The 25,691-nt window shown below is 45.2% G+C and overlaps 1 protein-coding gene across 2 annotated transcripts in view; it reads right to left on the bottom strand.

The window, feature by feature from the left end:
• Positions 1-25,585, bottom strand: part of stxbp5a (syntaxin binding protein 5a (tomosyn)) — an 86,052-nt gene extending 60,467 nt beyond the window's left edge. Inside the window, exons 1-3 of one of the 2 annotated variants that reach the window (XM_076757127.1) lie at positions 25,225-25,585; positions 24,949-25,093; positions 22,588-22,685 (exon numbers count right to left, since the gene is read on the bottom strand). In XM_076757127.1, coding sequence (XP_076613242.1) covers positions 22,588-22,685; positions 24,949-25,086 — 236 coding nt within the window. In that variant the 5' untranslated portion in view covers positions 25,087-25,093; positions 25,225-25,585. Of the gene's footprint in view, positions 1-22,587; positions 22,686-24,948 lie in introns of both variants that reach the window. The other variant, XM_076757128.1, reaches the window with a different exon arrangement.
• Between the last annotated feature and the right edge of the window lie 106 nt (positions 25,586-25,691).

Here is a 25,691-nt window from a genome sequence, read left to right as displayed (position 1 = left end):
CAAAGCATACGATTGGAAATGTCCTGCCTCAGAACAACAGTGCTCTGTGTTTTTTCCGTCTTCACAGGCCTGTAGAAATGAAAGCACATCCCCTGCGTCCACCAGGGACCTCTCTTTACAATGCTGACATGGGTGCCGAAAACAAAGAACATGCTCCAGACAGAGAGGGTCAGTGCAGGGCAGTTTTTTCGCTGAGCAGCACAACGGTCAGTGAAATTTGAAAATATCTCAACTTGAGCAAAAATGCGCTTTAAAACAGGTTGTCAGCTGTCGCTTAGCAACAGCAGGAGCAAGGACTAGGATCCTACCAAGGTGCTGGTGCACAAAAAGCTCTCTGGACGGAGGTCTTCACCCTCTGACTTTTAGAGATGTTTTTTTTTTTTAAAGACAGCTCTAAGACCTATTTGTGTTAATATGTTTCCCGCTCTCCTCCCTCTGCCAGAGCACTCAGCTAGCAACAAATACATCAGTGACAGAGAGCACAAGGAAGCCACGAGCCTCACGCTGCCTCATGAATATCAGTCACACATGTAAAAAAAAAAAGGAAAAAAAAAAAAAAAAGACACACAGAGTATTGTCATGCAATCATCCTGCAACGCGAGGAAATAACACACAAGCGCAATCCGGAGGCACCAACACACGCAAAGAAAAACCTAGAGATGAGCAAACTGGTGATTCATTTGCTTAACACAGTCCTTGTATAAATAATCCCCCTTGACACATTTGATTTATTATGCAGGCAAACAATTAAACTGCGATGGGCCCACTGAGTATTTGTCGCTGCCTCAGCTTCCACACGCTCACCTTGGAAAGCACTGCAACACACGCACACACACATTTATTACAGCCCCCCGTCCCCGAGATTCATCTCGATGACATTCTTGACAATGGCCATTTGCTGAGGTGCACGGTTCAACGTTGCAGTAATCCAAATTCACATGAAAAATGAGGTGGGTTCTTCGAGTTTGCAGAATGATTAGGGGGAAGAGGGATGCTGCGAAATGAGGACTGCGCTGGCAGGTTCCATGCGTCTACCAAATCTGACACCGCCGACAAGCGCATGTGTGATCTTAATGACAGCGTACAGATAACTTTTAACCTGAACACTGATTTGGATTAGAGAAAAAATGACACAGACTAGCCACCGTCCTCCTGAGCTCTTATAATCCTCCTCTCACTGACCTGTGAAGATTACAGCGAGGCACAATGCTAGAACACAAAGGGCTCTGTAGCCAGTTGTACTAGAATCACAGCTCTATTAAGAAATATTGTCTATGAATTAGCCTGGGCCGGAGCCAGCACAGGCTAGGCAGGCACAGCGGTAATACACAGTAAAAATTGTAACCCCCCCATTGCTGTAGGGATAATGTGGACTGTTAGTTTCTGGAGCATGGCCAGTTCGGCCCAGTAGTAGGGTGTTAATAAGCCAGGACATCGTCTAATTTTAGCACAACAACTTAGCACTAGCTACTGTACGGCCACTGTGAGGCAAATATCTGAAAAGAGATGAGACGGAGGGAGGGAGAAGGGATAGAATAAAAGAGGGGAGAGAGATTTGGAAATTCACTGGCTGTAGGGATCGAAGGCGGGAGGGAGGGAGGATGAGATAGAAGGGAAGCGGGAGGGAGTAAAGGGGTAAACTATGAGGGAACAAATGTTGAGTCAGCAGAACAGCTTGTGGCCAAACCCTCCAGCAGGAGCATGCATAGCAGAGGAGAGAAAATGAGAAATGTAGAGGAAAAAAAAGGGGAGGAAGAGGTGAAATAGAACGGGACAGGAGGAGGGATGAGAAAGAGAGTGCGACAGGAGAAAGAGGAAGTGAGTGAACTCACCAGAGAGGGAGAGATACTGCATGAATAGACAACAGAGAAACAAGAGTATTCGGCTAGTGCGACAACTCTGGACATTTTTCTGCCCTGATCACCTTGGAGAGGTCACATGCGTGATGTTTAGCTATGCTACTGCAACTGTCAGACCTTTTAATAGTCTCATTTACATGAGCGTGACAGGCAGCGGCTTAACGGAAATCATAAGTTCTGCTGTTGTGATAGTAATGCAAAGCCAGTTAAGGGATTATGCTCCAACAGGCGATGGAGCTAAACACAACAGGGAGGCACAACAATGTTTCTGCAAGTGACAAGTGGATGCAATTTCTGCTTAAAAGATGACTTTAGAGTCACTGTGGCCTGTTTTGAACTGATTCTGCAAACCAGAATTAAGATTTCATGCATTCAGAAGGAGCAAAGTATCTGTTTTTCAGAGGAAACGAGTCCAGCGGAGACAATCTAATACTAAATTGAAGTGAATTTACCTGTTTGGATTTGGGTGAGTGCAATTCACAACGGTTCAGTGTGTTGTCTTCATTGTTATGTGCACGTCTCACAGAGTGCACAATATCAGCTGGGTACAAGCTGACTATGTATTAAACATGAGTCCTGGCCCGTGGATGAGTGCAAGGACATCGACTCCATCTGCTGCAAACACGGTAGCACTCTGAACCCCACTTGGCCAATTACAGCGTGAACTGTGATAGAAACAGAGGCTCTCAACTCAGTGTGCCCTCGGTGAGCTACAACTTTTAAGCTTCAGCTACGACACACTGTGACTCTTACAGCGATGACGTAGCAAGTAGCAAGCGTCCACGGGTGTTGTTTTTTAGGCTAAATCATGTCGACCAGACTTGTTTGTTTTATGTTTGGTCAGTCTGTTCTGGTCCACATTTAGGCTGAATACAGTCTAACATATAAATACATGAAAGTAAAAGTAGCTCTGACCGTATGCCTCTATAGCATTTTTTTTAATAATAATAATTTCTACATTTTGAGCTGAATTTAGTCAGTATTTTAATTTGTATCCAGTACAGTAGTGTCTATGCACATGCGTATAGTCTTCAGCACATACGAGTTTAGCCACTGGAGACACAGATAAGGGGAGGAAACCGTCCTGGCCACCAAGCAGCACGCCGCTGCCATTCCCTGCCGTGAGTCAGTAGTGGAAACATCACGGCAGCTTGGCTTAACATAGGCATGGCTAAAATGGACCAATCAGGCTAATGGAAAAAAGCCTCCATGTGTCTGTGTGTAAGTAACGTTCAGGCCAGAGAGGAAAGAATTTCACAAGTTGGCAGCACAACCACACACATTGATGCTGGAAACCACAACAGATATCATCTATCAAGTCGCAAAGGAGAGTTCACCTGCTGGCCTGAGATTTAATCCCACCTGAACTACCTCCCCGGCTTTCTGTCCTTTTCTACTTTTCACTGTTCATCCGTCATGAATAAGAACTGAGAAGCGAAACGTGAGCTGAGATTAAATATCCCTTCAGTTATAATGTAGAATCTTCACTGCTGGTGAAACTTAACTTGGATATCAAACAAAGTGCTATTATAATTAGAATTATTGCTACATTGATTTGTTCATCACTCACTTCGATGCTGAGGTTGGTAAAGGTGGTTTAACTTCTTTATGTCGTTTATCTGCTGGGTGGCTTGTGAACAATGGGATCAATAAATCTTGATTAACTACTGTGGGAAGCTTAACAAGTAAATGAGAATAAAAGGCTTCTAAGTTTACTTTTACATTGTCAAGGCTTTTCTTCTGCGCACACACTTCTAATTTTTTATGTAACAAGCTAAATCTATTATGTAACTGAAAAATGATCCACGGCCCCACCGGGTCTCCGAAGGGATGGCTGTGATTCCTTTGCACGAATAGCTCGTTCCTGTTTCTCGCCTCACACGTTCAACCCGCTGTTGTCATTGGATTGCACATATTGAACATGCTCACTATGAAAACAGATCCATAAAGAGACTATCAGAGGGTCCAAAGAATGGGGTATGTAATGCCAGCAGGGCCGGGGAGAGGAGCAGGTACGAAACTCTCCTGGACATATGATCAATTTTACCATTTAAACGTAATGTTTTACAATGATAAACGCTCGTTATTAGATGTGATGGATTGAAAGAGTGAAATGCTTGTACTACATATATGAAATATAAATGTAATAATGACTAGCAAGGCTCTCATCCTTTGCCCAATTACGATCAATGTCTGCTTCGCATGACTGAGAGATTTAAGAAGTGAGTGAAACAGCACCATAAGGCTGAGAGGGGGGTAAAAAAAGGGGGAGAGAAAACAAGTATGGTGTAACAGTTTCAAAGACAAAACCCAAGTGGACATTTAAAAATGACAAGAGGAGGGAATAATTTAAGGAGAAACATGGTTTGGCCATATACAGACAGAGAAGACGGAGACAAAGAGAAAGAGAGACACAAGCAACTGCAGGACTCAAAGTGTGTGACTGGGTTTCCTCCTGTCTATGAATAATGGATGTGGTGAATGGGAGCCAGCATATGCATTTAGATGGCTTTATGTATTACCCTCTCAAAGTGGTAGAGAGGGAAAGGTTTGATTAGAATGTAACTTAATGCCAAATTAACCTTTAACACATTTCACACTGCGAGATCATGAGTCCTTGTTTCAATACAAGCTCCAAAGGCAATGAAATGCATCCAGACTGAGGAGCTTTCACATCAAACACCTGCATTAATTCATTACTGTACTATAATGTACTGTACTGTACTGAACTGTACACTGGCAGGTGTAGCGAGTTAGATATTGTGACACACGAGCATTAAAGCTAAAAGCTAAAGCTAGAAAGTCTTTACAAACACAAGCCTGTTCCAACACTATCTCGAAACACACAAGCGAACTGTGCTGTGTGTTTGTGTGTTCCCTCCTCCCTTCTCTCTCCTGACACAAGCGCGCACACACACGCACATGCAACCTCTGGCACGGATATCAAACAAATCTTTTCAAAAGGTAGATCCACGGGAGATTAGCCGCTGTTGGCCTCTAATACGTCTCAATGTGCCAAGCAATGCAGAGCCAGGCCCAACTTTCAAGGACAGGTGCCCGTAAGCTGCCAGCGCAGCAAGAGTCAGTATATTGCCAGGCGTGCAGTAACACTTGACTGACTGTATACTCACACCTCAGAAACTGGTGCGTGTGTGTGTGTGCGCGCGTGTGTGTACCTGTGTGTGTGTGCAGGAGAAATCGTCTATTCAACAAAAAAATCGTTGCACAGAAACGCCATAAGAGGGAGAGAAAAAGATAGATCTGATAGGTCTTTCTAGAACCAATCAGGGCAGATCAGCGTGATTTTGTGCCATCTGTGCTAAAGACAAACACACAAAGTCAGATGAAAGGTCAGCACAGTGAGGGAGGTCATATGAGAGATAACCTTGGAACTTGAAGGAGGAAAACAGAAACCGGAGTCAGAAATTAAAACACACCAGACCGATGATCCCTCTATGTATATTCTTGATGAAATGAAAGAAATGACAGCATCACATTAAAACTGAGATGCCCTTACAGACATACGACACCAGCAGCTATAGATTTATCCAGACTGATGGACTGAGTTATCTATACAGCATTCCCTGCTGGCATGAATTCTGTTGTGTCTGCTTTAGGACTAATTAGACACACCGTTGGTACATTGTATGGTTGTCACTTTGCCAGTAGCACACTGGAGAAGGGCATCTTGCCAAAAGTGTCATGCAGCATATAAAATATTAATCGGAGTGCTGTCCTCCGCTCTTTGATTAATGCGAGACAGAAGGCCAAGTAGCACTGAATTGGAGGCCAGTGTGCTGGCATGCACATACACACGCATACACTGCTGTGCTGCAGTTTGTGAAGCATCTGCATTTTCCCTCCACCCTGATCTCTGACACACTCGTGCAAACTGAGGGCAGCGGGGTGGCACAGTCAGTAAGGAAGAAGTCCTTCAGTCAGGACAAAGGTTCAAGCCCCTGCGATGGTGACCATCTGCCCTGCTGAAGTGTCCTCAAGCAAGATGACCCACGACATGTCCGATTCTGCAGACTATGGCAAGTTTTCAGAAAGGCACATTTCAGACATTTTGAAAACACAAATAATGTCAAATCAGTCTTGAACGTGACAATAGATGAAGGGTTAACAGGTCATTAAAATCAAGATCCATTTTTCAGATTCAGCTTCAGAAAAACGTTATTGATCCCTGCAGGGATATTGCTTTGCTGCAGTACTAGCTGCTCAAGCACACAGTTAGAAAGAGGGATGAAATAGTTAAAAGGCAAAAAAAAAACCCTCTAAGTTATATTTACTACTAAGAAAACATATCCACAATACTAATGATAGTAAAATGTGCAAATGTGAATGTGCCAAGGGTAATGCAAATGTGCAAATGGTAAATATTGGAGCATGAAGCTCAGATTATGCTTTCGTTATCCTCATAGCTGTGAGGGTCCGCATGATGTATATTTCTTCAAGCCCCTCACAGGCATGGGCAGACATTTCGCAAAAGCGCCTGCATACAGTGCAAAACTGAAGACTACATGCAGCAACAGCACGTGTGAACATGTCCGCCGACGCAGAGACCCGGTAAACAGAACCGTGAGCAGGTCTGTTGCTCTGCTCAGGTTTATGTCCATTCTGGAGGATGTCAGGTCTTTATTCTGCTCTGCAAACTGGATGACAATCTGGCCTCATCTTTTGAACAGACACTTAGGCCTGATGGTGACACCAGAAGAAAGTCAGGGAGCCATGAAAAACAAGGATCAATCCTCTATCCAAGTGTTGTTTGTTGCCCTGATCATGACACAAAACAAAAGGTCAGAGGTCACCAAAATCATCAGAAATCATTGACTGAGGATCATGAAAATCCATACCACATTTGAAGACGATCGAATATTTGCTCTGAACCTGTTGAATAGAGCTTCATTGATTAATCGATTAGTCAATCAGTTCTGCTTCAGTTTGCTTGTTTTAGCTTCTCTTATGAGAGGAATTACTGTTTTCCTGTGAGCGTATTAAAATCTCAACTCTGACCGCGACAAGTGGCTTAAAATGGAAGGGTGGATGGATGAATGTAAGTGTATGTGAGTCATTTTAATACTTTTAAAGGATGAAAAGACCATTTCATACTCGTTAAGGGCTTTCCACGGGAACCCAAAACATTAGAAAGAAGTGCATTAGATGCAGCACATACAAGTCTTTAAAGTATAAAATATCAGGCGAGCACGTTGTGACGGCGGACAGGATTTTAACTGATCACTGATGGCTGCATACACAGCAGAGAAACAGAGAGATTACTGCAGGTGACAAATGAGATTAAAGTGAGTAATCAAGGACTCCAGAAAGGAAGACATTCTGTCTGAATGACGGGATTAATAAAAAGAACACACATTCACGCAGGCAAACACACCATGCACTTAATTAAACAACAGCACTTTGATGACTCACACGTCCATCTGCGCAACAGAAAAATGCGACACACACACACACACACACACACACACGCCCCACAGTACCGGTTTGTGTGATGCCTTATTTCTGTAATTCTAGGGATTATAACACACAGGTTAAGAGAGAAGAGAGAGAGGACGGGGATGAGACAGACACACATAATCACATCACACACCATACACAGGCCTTCAGAGGGAGGGGTCTAGAGTGAGCGCACGGTGCAAGAAAGGCAGTTACATAAGAAGAAGAGGATTGTCCCTGCTCGTGAAGGTTTGTGTGTGTGTGTGTGTGTGTGTGTGTGTGTGTGTGTTTATAGAGATGTGGTGTGCAGCGTGGAGGGCACACAGGCCAGGATGTATTCTGTTTCATCGCTGTGTGTCTACATTGTGCGTGTGAAAGGAGCGAGAGCACGAAAAAGAAAGAGCGTCTTCCTCGCTCTGCTACTAATCCCCTCTGTCGCCCCTCTGCCTCTCTCTCGCTCGTACCATCTCTGTCATTTTTATCTCCATCGCCTCCCTGTCTGATCTCTCTCTCCTCTTACATCCTCCTCCCTCTTATTCCATCGCTCTGCTAGGATGCCTGCTAGGTAGCCGGACCGTGACGGCCGATACTGAACGCATATGTACATACAACCATATAGTGTAAGTGCACGGCAGTGTGTGTCTGTGTGTGTGTACACAGTCATTTGCAGCATCTACAGAGCTTACGCATGCATGTAATTTATGTAAAATTTTCTGATATGTTTCATTATCTCTCATTCTTTGCCAAGTTGCATAACATAGAGCAGTTAATATGTTTTTAGATAAGACATTCTGCTCGCTATTACCACGGAGCAGGCTGTGGTAAAAAAAATGCTGAGGTTGTCAAAAGTATCAATACTTTGACGATACCACACATTTTAGAATGTAGTATCGTGAGATTAAAACATGTAATATCTGTAAGATGTGGTGCAATGCCAGCTCATCATATGACAGTTGATCCTGGTTTCAGCTCTCTAGTCATACTGCAAGCACGCAGTTATCCGAGATTAGTTTAACTAATCTATTTGCCCTCTGCATTCAACGAACTAAGACAGGCAAGGATTAAAAAAAATCATACTATTATATCCTGGATTACTTAAAGCTGTAGTACATTTTTTTCTGATAACAATGTTGGACTATCTGAGTTTCTGAAGTTCTTTCAACCTATTGTGGTTGGTACCCAGTGAAAATGCACTGTCCAGGTGCACAATAAAAACCATAAAATGATTCACGGAAAACATTCGGTGACATGTGCTTCGTGTTCCATTCTATTTTGGACAATTCCCAGTTATTTCAAGCTTTGGCCAAGCATCAAATTAATTTTGCAAAGATGCACAGGAGCCATGGAAGCATTAATAGGGAGACCTCTGGGAATCTGAGCCCCACAGGTCTTATTCAAAATGATTCAGGCAGTGTGTCTGAGGCCCAAAGCTGTCGCATCACATTAGCGTCCAAATCACTGTTAGCAAACAAAACCATGTACAAACACAAATGGAAACAGACGCTCACGTACAAATGTATACATATGCTGACAGCTGCTTACACACGCACACACACAGACACACAACTGCACACAAGTGCTCCTGACCTGACTCCTCTCGGCATACTGGAGCTCAAGCTACCTCATACATACAGAACACACAACCTTACAAACACCCATGAACGCTCACAAAAGGAAAACACCTACAGTGAATGCACACACACGCAGAACAAAGCCTGCAACGATGGCCTGAGCCATTAAAAATTCATGGCAATGCAGCAACAGTTTCTAAAAATGGGCACCAGGGCCAGCTGCTGATCGGTACGCTGAGGACTGCCTACAGACAGCGAGACGGAATGCGAAATCTCTCCCACAATGCCATTTTAGCACGAGACAATAATAAACACTCCTAGAAATGACTGAGCATACATTAAAGGCAGTCCTTGTTTTACTGTCTGTGACTTGACTGGCAGTTAAAGGGTTAACAGCATGCCTTATCTGGATGCTAATATTGTCAGGTCTGCGGCGGTGCCAGCGAGGGTTAATGCGCTCAACGTTGTTCTCCCTCGTCGTGTTATCAGCAATCATCGACACCCGCGTCTAATGTGAAAGCAAAAGCGTTGCCAAGCACCAGACAGGAAGAGAAATCACGCCGATAGACCCCAATCGAGGCTTAATGGGGGCCTAGTGGCACGGCTAGCTGAGACCTCTCGCACGGCGTGTTCATCATTCACTCCCGCTGGTGTCTGGGAGATGGCAAGGGCTCCTGGCTTATCAAACAAATTAGCTCCTTCATCACGGAAATGAAAGTGGTGATGCACACGCTGCAAGGTTGTCCTTTCCTCCACAGGGCGTCCTTGTTATGAATCAAAGAAGTAAAATGCAAAAACAAAGGATGCTCTGTATATGGTTTAGTGGAGCTGGGGGGGAGATCTGCAGTGCTCCGTGTGCTGGGTGAGAAATAGTGGGCGTCTGCCACCTCCTAGGGGTCTGACATTTCATCCCGCTCACACGGTGGGCAAACGACCAACGTGCGGTGGCTTCTGCTCGGACAGTGGTCTGATTACAGGTGGGTCAGGAGCCAACTGTTCCCCGTCCAATCCCTGCAAACCCTACCCACACAACACCAGGGCTCTGAGTCACAGAGCTGAATGGCTGCGACCACTTTGGCTCCCGTCCATATGCAGACACTCCTACAGTACTTTCTAATTTCTCTTCCTCCTCTTCACTTTTCTAAACTTAGATGCAACTTCGTCAGTCTGCTGTGATTTCATCCCTCCACTATCCCTGATGCTTTTCCTCCTGTTTCCTATAGCTGCAGGGATTCGGGCCTAGTTGTGCTGCACTGAATGACAAACCAAGGACACATCTGCAGCACTTTTAGGTGTTTGTATCCTTACAGATTTGCACCATGTTGACTATTCTTGAAGTCTCCGTTGTTCACACAGCGTAAATCTCTCCCACTGAGTCTGCAAACTCCCACTCTGGGTGATGCTAAAGCAAACAGACACAATGTACCATAGAGCTTTGTGTCTGGACAAAAGTGTAACACCCCTCTTATTCTCCCTCCTCCCCATACGTCCCCTCAAGTCCTGAGTTGTCTGTCTCAGCCCTTTTGCCCCTCCCCTGCCGTTCCCACATTTGACATCACAACATAATCCACATTCTGCTTCAATCAGACGGAAAAGCACTAACAGCCCCTCGGCCAGTCACGTTCCACACACAGACACACATACTGGACATAAACAGACACATACACACTACAGTATAGGCCTATATCATACACACCAACAGGCTGAGAGCCTGAAGAGGGGGGAAGGGCTGTGTGCTTGACAGCCATGTGGCAGGGCATTAAAGCCTGAGTCATCACGTCATGCGACACGTGTGTGTCTTCCCTGCAGGCGCTCAGCATGACGGCATGCTAAAGGGCAGCCTACATAGGAGCAACAGGAGGATAAATATCATCGCAGTTACCAGCAGGGAAGAGGAAGGCAAACGTCAAGATTTGCGTAGCCCTTGACAAGCAAATATGCTGCCAAGTCCTGAGCAGAATCACAGCCTCAGCTGGCTAAAGTTAGTCTAGGACAGTGGCTTTATTCAAGCAAAGTCCATTACAAAATGTCATCTGTTTAGGCTGGCAGCAGTGAGGCTTAAGTCACTGAGTGGAGATTTGGAGCACTCTCTCTTGAGCGGAGGAAAATTTCTAACATTTGTTTGTGATGCCACTGGCAGCAAGTGGAGGAAGTACAGAAACGCCGCAGGCCCATGACGGGCTGTCAGTCGAGGGAGACAAAGTAAATGGCAGATCCCGGAGTGAGGCGGCGATCAACCTGCATTCAGCTGTATTTACACTAAGAGTGATCATTTGTGGGTTCAACTCACCACACAACATTGTCAGCAAGGGCTGTGGGTGAAGCAAGAATCGTGGTGTACCAGTTTGTTTACTGATGCGTCAAAGAAAGAAAACAAATCCAATTACATAACAACCTTATATGACAAATCGCTACTTCCTCTGCAAGCGCAGCTGAGTGAATTTGGAGAAATGTGTCGTGTCATTACCACAATACTGAAATGTCTTCACTAATGTGGTGAACTGGTTAGCAAATAGTTGCTTACTCAAAACTAACAGCAGGTGAGAGGCAACATTAGCATTCATTTGTGTTTCTGTCCACCTCACAAGTTCAATATTCACTCTCCTTTTAGCTCTGTTTTCGGTCTCCACCAACTCCTGAGGGCTCTTTGGCTGCTCCACTATGCTCACCAGCTAGTTGCGAACCTTACCTCTGTGCAGTTTAGTGGTGGAAAGTAACGTATGCTAGGTTAGCGAGCCATCCGGTGGTCTGACTGAGCTAGCCTGGAATAGAGGAACCACCCCTGAAATTGTCCACCCCAGTTGAAGGCATGAACAGGCTGAAGGGCAGTGGCTAATTGCTGTTTCAGAGGTGTTTCTACCTTGGTGAGAAGTATTTTTGTCGGGAGAACATAAGCGTGAGTGGTACAAATGGTTGTGCCAAATATTATCTTAAAGTAAATATCATAAGCACAATGTTGGGCTGGTGCACAAATGCAAACAGTGGCACATTTATTGTGCAAGAAAGGCGTGAGCGTTGCAAGCGGAAAATCTTCATCTCAGCTTGAGGGTATTTAGTGCAGCTAAAACAGCAGTAAGTGAAATATCTCGGTATAGTATGTATTCTATATCATGCCTATAAGCAACAATGCCCACATAGCCACACTTGCAGTCTAGGCTTGTTAGCTGCAGCTGATAGAGACACTATCATTCTCCAGCTGGAGTTAGTTTGGTTGAGCATGTAGAAATTTGCCTTTAGCAAAGAAGGTGAAAAAGCATGAAATAGAACAGTCAGGCTCAAATTGTGTAATACTACATCTGGGACCGACACCTTAATGCAATAAAACTAAAGAAAAATGTGTGTATGTCTGCCATAACAGATGGTTCACCTGGGTGCATGTTTCACTGCATATTAAGGTACTTTTGAGGCTAACTACACATAAATATAGGACCACGGGCAAGGACACACACCTACTGTATATATGCAGCTGAAATCACACACAGCTCTGTCTCTGTCTGCAAGAGCCTTGGTGCACACATACACCCACATCTCAGCACACGCAAACACAGTGACAGGCAATTCCTCAAGGTCTGGTACCTTGGGAACCTCTCTGTCTTTCCTCCTCTGCCTGTGTGACTGTGTGTTCAGAGCCTGGTGAGTGTGTATGTGCGTGTGCAGAGGATCTTGTAGACAGAGACAGAGCATCCCGATTTTAGTAAGGTCATAACCAACCATTTACACAGCCCATGGCCATTAGGTGCTCAGGGTTTGTCGCCTGCACGCCCGCAAACCAGAAGCATCTCTGTCTCAGCAGCTTGGGAAAGGGTTGTTGCAATGCCACAATCTTGTCCTGATCTAAACCTTAATTATACATAACAATACCACATCAAAAGACCCTGAAGACGACGTCCTGATGAGCAGAAAAGCATTGGAGTGCTCAAGGGCTCTGTTAGGCACGGTGCAGACGGGCAGGCTTAAGAGTGCTTTCACTGACTTGTCTGGTCATTACAATAAGAAACAATAAATCAATTAATCATTACCTTGAAAATTAAGCAACTATTTTCATAATCAATTAATCATGTTTCCCTTGCAAACAGGTTTCACAAAGGTTTTGGGTTTCGTTTCTCTGAACTCAACCAGTGCGGATGTGGACGTGCAGAGTATTGCTCAACTGTTTTATGCTACCAGTATCTATGGAGAGCAAACTGCTGTAAACCTGCAAGTTTTTAATGATGTTTGGTACATAGTACGCGTGATATCACATCATCATGATAGCACATCCTTAAATTAGTCCTACAATTAGCCTATGTCTAAACCTCCATGTATAGCGTAGATGCTCATTAGGTACTGGCACACCTCACTGCATAAATGTGTGCATTAATACCAAGAAAAGCTCTAATGATTTATCATGTGAACATATGGGTCACATTAATACCAACTATGTGCTACATGAAAAATAATGTTTGCTAATTAATTTTACTTAATTCATCATGGTGGTTGTGGTAGGGCATGACATGCACATGGAGAACATTAAAATACACAAAATCTCTTGTGAAATAAGCTTCTGTATGTTCGGATAAGGCAACAGGGAAAGGGGAAGGTTACTAAAACAAATGATAAGAAAACATAGGAAGCATTAAAATGGGGAGGGAGCAGAGCCCCCTGAGACAGAGTGGGAGATTACCTACAGCAGCTACACAAAAATAATGAGCTGCAGAGAATCAGCAGGGGGACCAGGAGCCACAAAAAAAAAAAAATCAGTAAATCCCATTAGAAAAATCCTACAATCCTAAAACAACTAAACAATTACATCCCTGGGAATGTGAATTATAGAGAGGAGATTTGAAAAAGCGGCATGTGGTACAACAGGAGGTGCGGTAAGAAGGAGAATAAAAGGAGGACTACTTCACAGTTATTTAAGTGGCGTGGCCCCTGGAGACCTGGAGGTCACATGAAGGGCAGAGAGAAAGCGAGATGCCAAAATCTGCGTGCTTCACAGCAATCTGCAAGCCAGTCCCCTTACAGGCACCACAGGGGCCACGCCAACCTGACAGCGAGGGTTAGACTCAACCCCGCCACACTTCCTCACTTTAGCAAGCAAAACAGCCGAGTGTCAGCCACAGACACTGGTGCTCCATCCCAACGAGCGCCTGAGACGACATTCTTTTACGTTGAGCTTATTTTTACTTCGTCAGATGCAGTGTTTTCATTCAGTCAAGGAGAAGCCGTCGAGTCGCTCAGGTCACCTTGAGAATGAACATTCGGTTAAAACGACGTCGTCTCACTTTGCATTTCAATTCTCTCTCTCAACAGCGGGAATCACAGAAAGCTTCACAGCCCCTCGACCTGTGGGCAAACAGGTGCTCAACAATCCCTGAGCATGCACCGTGCATACCGAAGGTAACTGAAAGGCATCATATTCTCATTAAACCTCACAAAATGCATTTAAATTGATCTCGTGCGACCAGCTCTCTGTCGCTGTCATGTATGATTTGATACATGACAGTGACGTTTCACTGTGATGCTGGATTCCCGGCATGTATGATGAAGTGATATTTATATTACTGGACAAGCCAGAGCTATCGGTACATGCCATAATCTGCTCAGGGCAATGCACAGAGAACTAGCACTTGGCAATCGTCCCAACTGCTTTATTTATAGACAAAGGGCAACCTGAATCATTTGTTTTAGTTTTGACGGTTGAAAAGAAATTGCCGCACGATTTTAGAGGCCCTATCGTTTAATCCTTGGGGAGTTCACTAATGTGTCATGATAATGAAAGCCTCAGACTTACAAACAAACCACAATTTGAAATCAATAGGAGGCATAGTGTTACCACATGCTAATGTACACATACCATAACTCCCGACTTAAACACTGTGCACTGTGACACCAAGCAAAGTCAATAGAGCGCACAGGCTCATTTACTTCGGAAACTTGACTCTTGATGATAAGGGACCTCTGTGGTAGGGGACTGGGCAGTGGTCAAAGCCTTTGGTCATGAGAACGCTGTTACAGTAGAACAGCGTATTGACCAGGACCAATATGAGTCTGAATCAATACAGAAGGCATATGGTCAACACAAGCGGCCCCAGCAATGCTGAAAAGGCTGAAATGAATCCTGTCATAAATCACAACAGGCTGACAGCACCGTGTGTCCCTCACTGTGTCACTCCTGCAAGGCTGGGGGGGGGGGGGGTGCAGCAAGTCCGCTTCCAATTAAACAGACTAACAATAAATGGTTAGATGGGGCTCGAATCTCAAATTATTGTCAAACCACCACCATTGCAGGTTTGTCTAAACGATTTGATTTGCCACTAAAACTGAAAGAGAGCGCACCTGAAATGCCGTTAATGATCCCTCGTTTATCATGATGTATAATTTGACAATGTTAAAGAGTAGACTGATAATGACAGACCTGAGGAAAATAGAGGGTTCATGAGTAAAACTTTAAAATAGTTCATTAATACAAAAATCACTAGGATGGTATCTTTTCAGGTGACGGACAAGATTTATCGTGTTTCCTGTCTTGGTTGGCACCAATTGACGGCATATCTTGTCTTAGCGTCTTAGCGCTTCCTCATCGCTTCAAGATATCCAAACTTCCATATAATTGACATTGTGTTACCTTTATTGTCAACAATTTCCTCCTCAGCTTTGGAGGATAACAAGCTCACATTGCTCCTCGGTTCCACTCATTTTTCTCCACTTTTCCAGAGGACATCCATTTTCTTCAGCAGTGGCTCAAACAATGCTTCGCAGTAGAACATGGGCACGTACTTTGACGGGCAAGCCAAAAACTGTCGTAGGCAGGATTCAGACAGTCAGTGTCATCTTCCTACTGCGCTTCATCACTCTTGAGCTGTTTCCCGTGGTACCACGTGACCATGAAAACTCAGCCAACTGTGCTGGCCGCTCACAGCTGAAGTTTTCTGCGTTCACCATCGGCTGTCAAGTCCAAGATGCATTCTTCCTCATTTCCATCGCCAACTTCAGTATTGCTATTCAAAAAGTCTCTGAACAACTTCTATCTGAAATTACACGAATGTAAAACGATGCCTACAGAACTACAGCGTCCATCAGCGGGTCTGATGTCAACTTTTGAAAGTAACTTTTGTCATTTTGGTGTTAACTTTGATTTAATGGCATCTCATCTAATCTTCAAAACACACACCAGGCATATATAATTTGCCTTCTCAAAACACTCATCACCGAGCAGTCAGAACAGAGCCAACCATCAGCCAGTGCAGTAGGTACACCCTCTGAGTGCATGTGTACAAATCTGAACCAATTTATTCTCTGGAGCCCTCATGACACTGTGTATTTACGATGAGCCGCTCAAGCGCTGCCTGTCGTCTGTTGGGAATAATTAGTGCGCAAGTTAGTGACCTCTCCGGCATTGCTGCTCTGCATCACACACACACACGCATGTCCACACATACCTACACCGATCTACAGCTTGCTTTATATCATCTTTGCTTGCAGACAGTGCTTTGTGAAGATTCGTGCCTCTATCAAACTTAAACATTAAATGTAACTTTGGTGAAATGATGATCCTAATTTACAAAAAGCCTTGAGGACGGAGCCAAAAACACACCCTGTTCCCGACAAAACCTCTTTGGTATTCATCCCCTACAGCAGCACCTCGCTGTTAACCTTTCTCCAGGTCATCAAGATTTCTTGTCCTCTAATAACATTGCTTTCTAGTGAACAAAAATATCACGCCGCTTCCTGAATTGTGATGACTCACTGGAGGAAGAAAGGCTGTGTGCATTGCATTTCTTGCATGTGCACATTTCCATTAGCGTACTGGTAAAACATAACTAACCTTCAAAGTCCTATGTCTCACTTGAACACGCAGGAGGGCGATCACTTCTGGCAAGACACGAGTTGGCAGATATAAGGGACAGGGAGCATGAGGAGTAAAAGCTGGAGCTAAATGTACACTAAATAATTGAAGAGAAGCAACATGGCAGCACAACTTTAATCATCCTAAACCCAGATCCCATTTGGGGCTTGTCAAGGCTAAAGGACTTAAGCAGGACACACTGTCAGGATATTGGACAGAGCGGAGCAGCGACTACATTGTTGTGGTACTGATGCAGCAAAATTTGTTTTCTATTTCGAAGAACCGATAGAACAGACGAAGCTGAGTGCTTTCCGAGAGCATGAAAGATGAAACCCGGTGCACAAGAGGTCTTTTATTAAGAGTACTTCACTACAGCAAACAGGTACACAAACATACACAAGCACGCACGCACACACGCACACACGCACACACGCACACACGCGTCCTTCCTTCCAGTAATGGTGTGAAGTTGATGTGCACTGAGCTGACATGAAAGCCGCATCTCTGCAGCTCTCTGGTGACCTCACCATGGACTCTACTTTTAACCATTTTTTTAAATACCATCTGGCAGACACAAGCTGACTCCTCCAACCCTACCAGCAGCTCTCTAAACACACACACACACACACACACACACACACACACACACACACACACACACCATTAAACTCTCTCATCAGATGCAATAAGATGACTTCATTTCAAGCTATTCTCTCGTCTCTCTTCCCCGATCCTTGTCCCACTTGTGTGAAAAGTAAAATGAGGTCAACTGGGATGAGATACTAATCCCTCTTGATTTTGTGTGATACCTCTCCTCTTTCCCAGTCTTTCATCCCCCCATATGCTATCACGAGCTAATCCGCTAACCACCGACGCAGTGAGAAATTGTCCTAGGTGTCACCACAGGTGCAACGCGGCTACAGCTGCACATGGTAAATGAAGATGCGTGTATTGATCACACACGCGGATGCTTAATTCACTCATACATACAACATACTGCATGTAACACAGCGAAGGCGGGAGCAGCTTAACTCCTCTGATGAGACTGTTGCTGTCTCAGTCGGGCTCGTCTTTGCTGCGCCACGCTCCGGCACATTGCATAACTGAACACAAACATACAACCCCAGGGCTGGTCTGCACTGTGGAGAGCCATCTAGAAGAGTTCGCCTGCAACTGGCAACCCCAGAGAGGAGAGAGCAAGAGAGGGGGAAGAGAATAAAGATGCAACAAAACAGATAGAAGAATAAATGAATAAACAAATGATCTGTGACCTGAAAAGAGGCTCCCGCACTCTTTAGGCAGTAAACTGGAAAGAGAGCTCAGCTCAAGAACTTTTTTCACCATTTACTATCCGTCTGTCTTTGAAGATGCTGGAAACACGCAAAATGAATCTAAATCCATTACCATCACCGCAGACATATGAATTATATAGAGCGAGTGGGATCTGTGAACTACTCTGTGAAACTAGAGCTTATATCACGTTAGACTCCGTCTTCTTCTCACATACATTGAAAGACAGAGAAAATTCCATCAAGCTTTGCTCACAAAGAGAAATATGCACGCACACACGCTGCGAAGCTCTCTAGTGATTGTAAGCTATAATCCAACACTTTCATTTGTCTGTACTATACCAATGAAATTCCATCAGCTGCTGCCGAGCTGCAATTTCTGCTTCAACACAGAAAATCATTCCCATTCAGGGCTCCAGTCGGAGAGCTCGGTAAGGTGACTGCGGACCGAGCTCGGAGGCTACCGAGTGAATCAGAGGGAAGATTGATGATGAAGATACAGTATGTCACAGTCAATCTGCGCTACGGCCGAAAGCTGCGCAGGGCCACTGCCAGTCACAGCGGTTACTGCAAAGTCTGTGTGTGTTTACAAAGTTGTCTCTGCAAACATGTGTGCGCCGCTGTCCACCTGCATGTGCAAACGTTTGCCCGTCTGTGTGAGTCAGTACACATACAGCATTTGCGTCTGCACATCCGCTAACGTTTGGATAAGTCATCTACCGTCATATGCTTGTGTTGGTGCGTATGTGAGAGAGCAGAAATGTGTGTGCTCTGCCATCTCCTAATGTCTATCCTGAATTAATATCTGTGTGTGTGTCTGTGTGTGTGTGTGTGTGCGCACGCCCCCATTTGTATGTGTGAGTCCTATGATGTCCTGCGCCTGCCGATGAGATAATCTGGCAGAGCATGGAGTGACAATTTGATCTATTGCTGGCTCACAGGGAGTCTTTGAGTTATAGTGCTGCCATCTCTCCTGGCCACCACCAGTAAAGAGCCGTCTCTCCGTCGAAGTGAGGCCGCCACACTGGTACACCCTCCGCTGCAGACCACCCAGCAAACAGATGCACACACAAATATACACAGACACTGAAATGTACACTGCCAGAATCATCCAATAAGGCTCCTGCACCATGTTTTCCGTCAGGGAGTGACAGAATCTCCCATTACACAGTGCTCTGGAAAAATTGCTAATTTCCACTCATATTATGTTTGCCTTTAACAAACAAACTGAACCAGCAGAGTATAAATTTCAATTATGGAGTGTGGTGAGTTTTTTTCCATTACAGAAAAAATTATTGACATCCTAGACGGATTCTGTCCGAGCACTGGACAGCTACTTATTAAAAGTACAAGACAGAGCATTGCCATAAGATACCCAACTGCAGAGTGAGGAATAAATACGCAACATACAATAATGCCAGACTTCCCAATGCAATGAGCATTTAGTGCTATTTTAAGCAAGCAGCCAAACAAGAACTTTGCCAGAATAAAATACGGTTAGCAAAGATTCCTTATTTCCTGAATTGGAGCAGGAAATATCTGACCAACAAATAAGTAAACAAGGAAGTTTTGACACTCGACATTCCACTTCCCACCCTACAGATTAGCGCTGATTATAATTCCACTTTTCCTGTTGTGTAGCAACACGCTTCCTGTCGACATACAAAAATCTGATAATCTTTATCTTAAGATTTAAATGAGCAATTTTGAAAGTGAAGCACAGACTTTATTTTTGCAATTATATTGCAGCAAGTGTTTCCCCTCAGATTAGGCTGTATGCTTTGGTTAATGTAATCTGTTCACATAAAGGCTGATGGATCTCGATTAACATCATGCTCAGCTCTGATGAACATTCATGATATCATTGTATTATGTTGTTGACACACAGATGCAGCTCATCATGTTGAATTGGTCCAACTTTTTGGTCTGTTGATGCTCTGTTTTAACAACCTGCTGCTGATGGTGTTTAAAAGCACCACCATTAATCTAATGGCCAAAGAGCCTTGAAGGAAAGTGTTGGGTTTGAGCCATATTAGATGAAGTGACAAGTGGCATCGGTGAAATAAATTTGGCTCTGTCTGGTCAAGAAATAAAGGGCATACAGAGAGAGGAAATAAGGATGGTTCCCTTTTTTTGCAGCCCTCTCTCTTATTACAAACACTTTGTCTCAACACCCAAAATCATTAGAGCTTTTTTTCTTTCAGCATTTTAGAAAACAGCATTTCTGCTTATTTTGGAAATTACACCACTAATCCAATGAAGAGCTAATATGCGAGGACTGCTTGCACAGCGAAACCTTTTTCCAAATGCTCACGACTTCTTTTCGCTGCTGGGATATTTTGCGGAAAACAATTGACATCAGAGTGTGTGTGTGTGTGTGTGTGTGTGTGTGTGTGTGTGTGTGTGTGTGTGTGCGCACACGCACTCTGGCATATCTGTCTCAGTGCATTACCACACACAGATCAATAAGGATTCTATTCTTGGCCATTAGATCTTGAAGCAGGTAATAGCCTGCCTCCCTCACTCTTTCCTATCTATTCCCTCTCTCTGCTCGCGCTCATGTATCGGCCTGTCCTCTCTTGCCGGCTCTCCCTCCAACCTCTTTCTCTATTCCCCTCTTTCCCTCCTCCAGACAACACCAAAGGGACATTGTCATATCCCCAGCTGGACAGTGGAGGCAGATTCAGAGGCAGTGGCGAGCATCAAACAGGGGGCAGTTTTCGGGGGGGATCACGGTAGTGATTGGCTTTACAGCTAGAGGGATCAGCCGTCTCCTCTGAGGATTCACGCACGCACACAGACATGAACGCACATATTCAGTCGCAGACATGTACACAGCCGCACACACCTCCTGTTCCTGCTGTAATTCTCAGTCCTCCGCCACGCTGCCAGGCGGAGGCCCTTGATCTGCCACTTCCTGTAATCCTCCATGGGAGAGAGGTGCAGCCAAATGTCCTGGTAGGCCAGCCAGGCAAACAAACACACATACACGCAAACACACGTAGACACTGATAGCTGCGAGTTCCTGGTAAATGCAAAAATAATGAGCTCCAGGACATAGATGTGTATCAGGAGTCCCAGGATGTCAAAAAACACGCCACCTGCTTGAACTTTAACTAACATACAGCATATGAAAAACCCACGAGCTGCAGCACAGCAACGCAGAAAATATGAATCATAAAATCTCCATTATGCCCCCGTCATCTGTGCCACAGATAAAGAGACAGGGCTGACTAAACAGTAAATGACACAGGAAGAGAACCACAACCAAAGAATAGATGGCTGACTCCCAACTCACCTTCCCCTGACTCAGATAAGACTCTATCCGCTGCGCATCACTCAAACACAAAGAGAGATTCCTCCGCTCATTCAATTTCAAAGTGGCCCGTTTCAACCAGGAGAAACCATCTGACGAGATCATTTCCCCCGAACTCAGGATAGTCTGAGGGAGAGCACGTTTTGATCTCTAAGCTGATTGGTTATAGGCTGCTTTTACACCAGGAGTACAGCTTTTTCTCATCCCGAGTTTACCCAGTCTGAAGCTCACAGGAGTAATGCAGCCGCCAGCAAGACCTAAGCCCCATTAAGCTTATTCACCAGTTCCTGCATCACCCCGACATAGTACATCTACCAGAGGAGGGATTTCATCTCCTATCTTCTAATACATGTGTACCACTGACAGAATCTGCTTTACTTTGGATGAAGAAGTTTGTGGTTTCTATTGAAAAAAGTGGCACGTCATTATCTCCTCTTCTGTCTCCCTCACTCTGCTTTCGAGGAGAACAGAAAACATACTAAGGGTACCTGGACTGAACACTGTTGTCTTTTTATTACTCTGGTAAACACGGCTCTGTAGACTCTGTCCTCACCCTCCCCTGTCTGAGGGTCTCTGTTTTTATCCTCACCTTTCCAGCGCAGGTGAGCGAGACTGAGTCACAGCCATAGCTGCCAGCAGGTGGGAGCGAGGGACAGCCAGGCGGACAGCTCTTCATCACACTGTAATGAGCTGGCAAAGGTTGTCGGACAGGCAGAAGAACACATGGAGGACCTGTAAAAGCAGCCTGACACAGGCGAGCTCGCGGGCGTTCTCTGAAGCTATACGACTCCCCGCGGTGCCATTTCATCGCAAGCTGTTGTCCCTGTTTGTGTAAACGTCCTCACATTGAGAGGAAGCCAGCACGAGCTACCTCAGCCACTTACTTCTCAGGCTGAATTGCAGCACATGCTTTAATATGTGGCTAAATGTGGACTTTTCGATGACATTTCATGTGATCTTAAATATGTGAAAGTGTGTGCAAGAGTGAGGAAATGTCAGTTAAAATGTGGCATTCAAGGGACAAAGGATGGCGACAAAGATTTTATCCTTACAGAGCTCAAGGTGACCATCGACCCACAAATGCTAGTTAAAAACTCTTCAAGATACCCAATAAATCCCAAGAAACCCCACCAGTGCACATCAGCATCTGACTATGGCAGCTCAGACATCTGTTCACTTACCTGCTGCTGCCTCCTGGGGATGCAGGGACCCAGAGGAGCCGCAATAGGCCACAGTAACCTATAAAAGCTCAACGGTGACTAAAGGATACAATCTGAGAGCCCCGCTCTGGGTGCCAATGGCCAGTATCTTCTGCACAGGGTCGAAAGCCATGGACGACGGCTGATAGGGAAAGCCATGACGGACAGTCTGGGAGATTTGCAGGGAGATGAGGGGAAAAAAAAGAGAATGCGTTAGAGGGGATATCAATTTGAATTTCACAGCAGGGGTGTTGTTTTGTCAAAGGATGTCACACACATGATTTCGGTAAACAAATGGTGCCAGATGGATGTGCAAAGTGTTATGAAACAGATATGTAAAGCCTGAAATTGCACAAAGTGAAAGAGAGGGACAAATGCTGTTTCCCTGCATGGTTACCCTTGTTCTTCGCTGATATTTGGCTTCGCTTTTTAGGATCCTTTTATAATCATGGGACTATTTTGAGATTTCCTCTCTCTATCAATCCTCTCTCTTTATCTCATTTTCCCTTCTCTCACTGCCTCCCACATGAGGTCGTGATTACACTGAAGTCTAGAAATAAAAAGCACGCAAAACACACCCATACAGAGCATTTGGTGATGATCTGTTGCGGAGCTTCCTCTTGGAGGGTAACACATTGTTAGGTGTTTCTGGTTTTTTGTCCATCCTCTGTGTGTGTCTGTGCGTGTGTGAGACTGGAGCTTTATGGCATCAGTCAGCCGGTGGTGGGCTGTTGGATTTGTTTGCTTAGCGGCAGAAGGCTAAAGCACGTTACATAAGAAGCACTCAGTGCAGCAGAGACACCTGCCTTCCTCGCAGAGACACATTACAGAGAGTTTCTGTCCACGCAGACAGCCAAGGTGCAGGAAGGAGGACGGGGTCTTGTTCAAAGAGACTTTAATCAGTTGCGGTTGGTAGGCATATTTAGGCTGCAGTGTCAATCAAACCTGAAATCTCACAGCTGGTCTTTCTAGCCACAAAACCACAATATCCCCTAAACCCTCAGGTGTGTTGAGGTGTTGTCTCGTTTTTCAGTCCTGATTTCAGGCACTCTAACTTGTTCTATCTGAGGACTGTTGAGATTAGCACAGTTTTTAAAAGTTAATCTGGCCTAGCCTTGGACTTCTGCACACAATGCTGCTGGTCGGTGGTTGGTGTCTCTGAAACAGACAGGGGCAACAGTCATATGACTCTTCCCTGATGTAGACCTCCAGAGTGCCCAGAGACTCGGCCAATCAACGCCAATGGACTACGGTCGCTAGCAGATCTAAAGGTTGTGTGTTTAGTCCCGTTACACCACTGCACAAGCCTACATTTCAGAAAGCTATGAAAACCTGAAAATACCTGATAGACACATTGATTTTACAGTTAAAAATCTTAAAAAGAATCCACAGAAAGCTTGTTACAACCATGCAGGTTTGAAATTCAAATATGTGGGTTAAACGTGTGGGGAGATCAATAGCAAGCACAAAGTGGTGTCCATAAAAGGCCACGCCAAACCATTAGGGCACACTTGGGGAAATTCTGATTTAACATTATAGAGGACCATGCATGGCACATAAATTGCCAGAGTGTTTATTAACTCCATTCATTGTTGTGGCCAATTCAGATTGAGTAGGACAAGGCTTTTTTTTTTTTTTTCAATCACTCACTTCAGGCGCCATCGGTCCCCAATGGATCAATGATCTGGGGGTAAAGCAGTGTGTGTGTGTGTGTGTGTGTGTGTGTGTGTGTGTGTGAGGGAAAGCGAGGGGAGTGTGAGAGGTGTGTCTGTGAGAGGGAAGAAGAGGATGGAGACACACTAGAGGGAAGAGACAACGCAAAAGGGAAACACACACCCTCACACACATTCACCAGAAACCACCGTTTTGCTAATCCAAACCCAGCAGATTATGCAAGAGGGGATCAGTGTGGCCCAACCCCTCGATATGACAGATCATGCCAAGCACACATGCAGCAAACGATGTGGCATTTTCACAGAGGATAATACCCGATGCATCCCAAATAACTAATTGGTTAGAGAAACGTCCTCGCCAAATTACAGGCCAAACACATGCAACCCGATCCTGGAGGAACTTAGTAATGTTTATTATTCTGTCGCCAGAGCGCACTCGCCATACAGTATGCGCAGTGTAGTTAGGTGTGTGACAGAGCATGCCTTGGACGAGCACAGCACACGCTTTAACGGCCCTCCTCCTAAAAGAGATTCCTGCCAAATGTTAAACAAACCTTCAGCCAGCAGGTGCTCGAGCAAAATGCTTTGCCCATTGATTAATCTATTGTGTGGAGCTCCGTCGCACCTGCTGTATCCTGGGATGGGATGAGCGCAGTGCAAACTGATTATAAAAAAAATAATAATAAAAGCGCCACATGCGAAAAGGAGGGCTGCCCGTGAGGAAAACAACTGTGACATAAAATCATCAGGCTCGCCCACCTTGCAGAGCTGGAAATGCTCGGACTGGATGGTCTCCTGGATCTGATGGTTCTCTTGTGGCCCCACTTGGACAGCCGGGGTGGAGGAGGACACCTCTTTCAAGCCGTCCAGCACCTTCCTGATGTTGAACTTCTTCATTTTCGGACTGCAGAGCACAGAATTGAGATCACCCGCAAAAGATAAAGGGGATAGCCACTTTCTCTCTCAGACACACACGCACACATACACACACATGCGCGCGCGCTCTCTCTGCCTGATTTCCTCTGTAAATCTCACATTTTAGTGCTTGGTTTTTAGCGCAGTCTCCATGCTGGAAGTCTCTGGCGCGCAACGCACAGGTCGCCTCTTGACGTGCAAATTTGGACGACGGGCTGCTGGGATGTTGGTGCGTCGGCGTGATTTGCTCGGAGTCCGTGCTGTGCACCACTGCGTCTCGGTGGCTCCGCTCGTCTTCTCGGCTTCCCTCCCCTCCCCTCTCGGCTGTGTGCGCCGCTCAGCCAAGGCGGAAACGCAGCGCAGTGGTGGTGGTGGTGCTGCTGCTGCTGCTGCTGTTGCTGCTGACGCTCTTGCGCATGTCTGACAGAGGAGAGGCTTCGACACAAATCCCGCCACCTTGCCAGCCCACTCTCTCTCTCTCGTTCTCTCTCTCCTCCTTTCATCTGCCCCCAGCGACAACGCCTCCCTCCCTCCCTCTCACGCACACAGAGGTTTTGCTCCACTGCACCTGGTGATGCTTGTGATGT

Source organism: Chaetodon auriga, chromosome 18, assembly GCF_051107435.1.
Source record: "Chaetodon auriga isolate fChaAug3 chromosome 18, fChaAug3.hap1, whole genome shotgun sequence".
Taxonomy (NCBI): domain Eukaryota; kingdom Metazoa; phylum Chordata; class Actinopteri; order Chaetodontiformes; family Chaetodontidae; genus Chaetodon; species Chaetodon auriga.
This window is presented reverse-complemented; position numbering and strand designations above follow the sequence as displayed.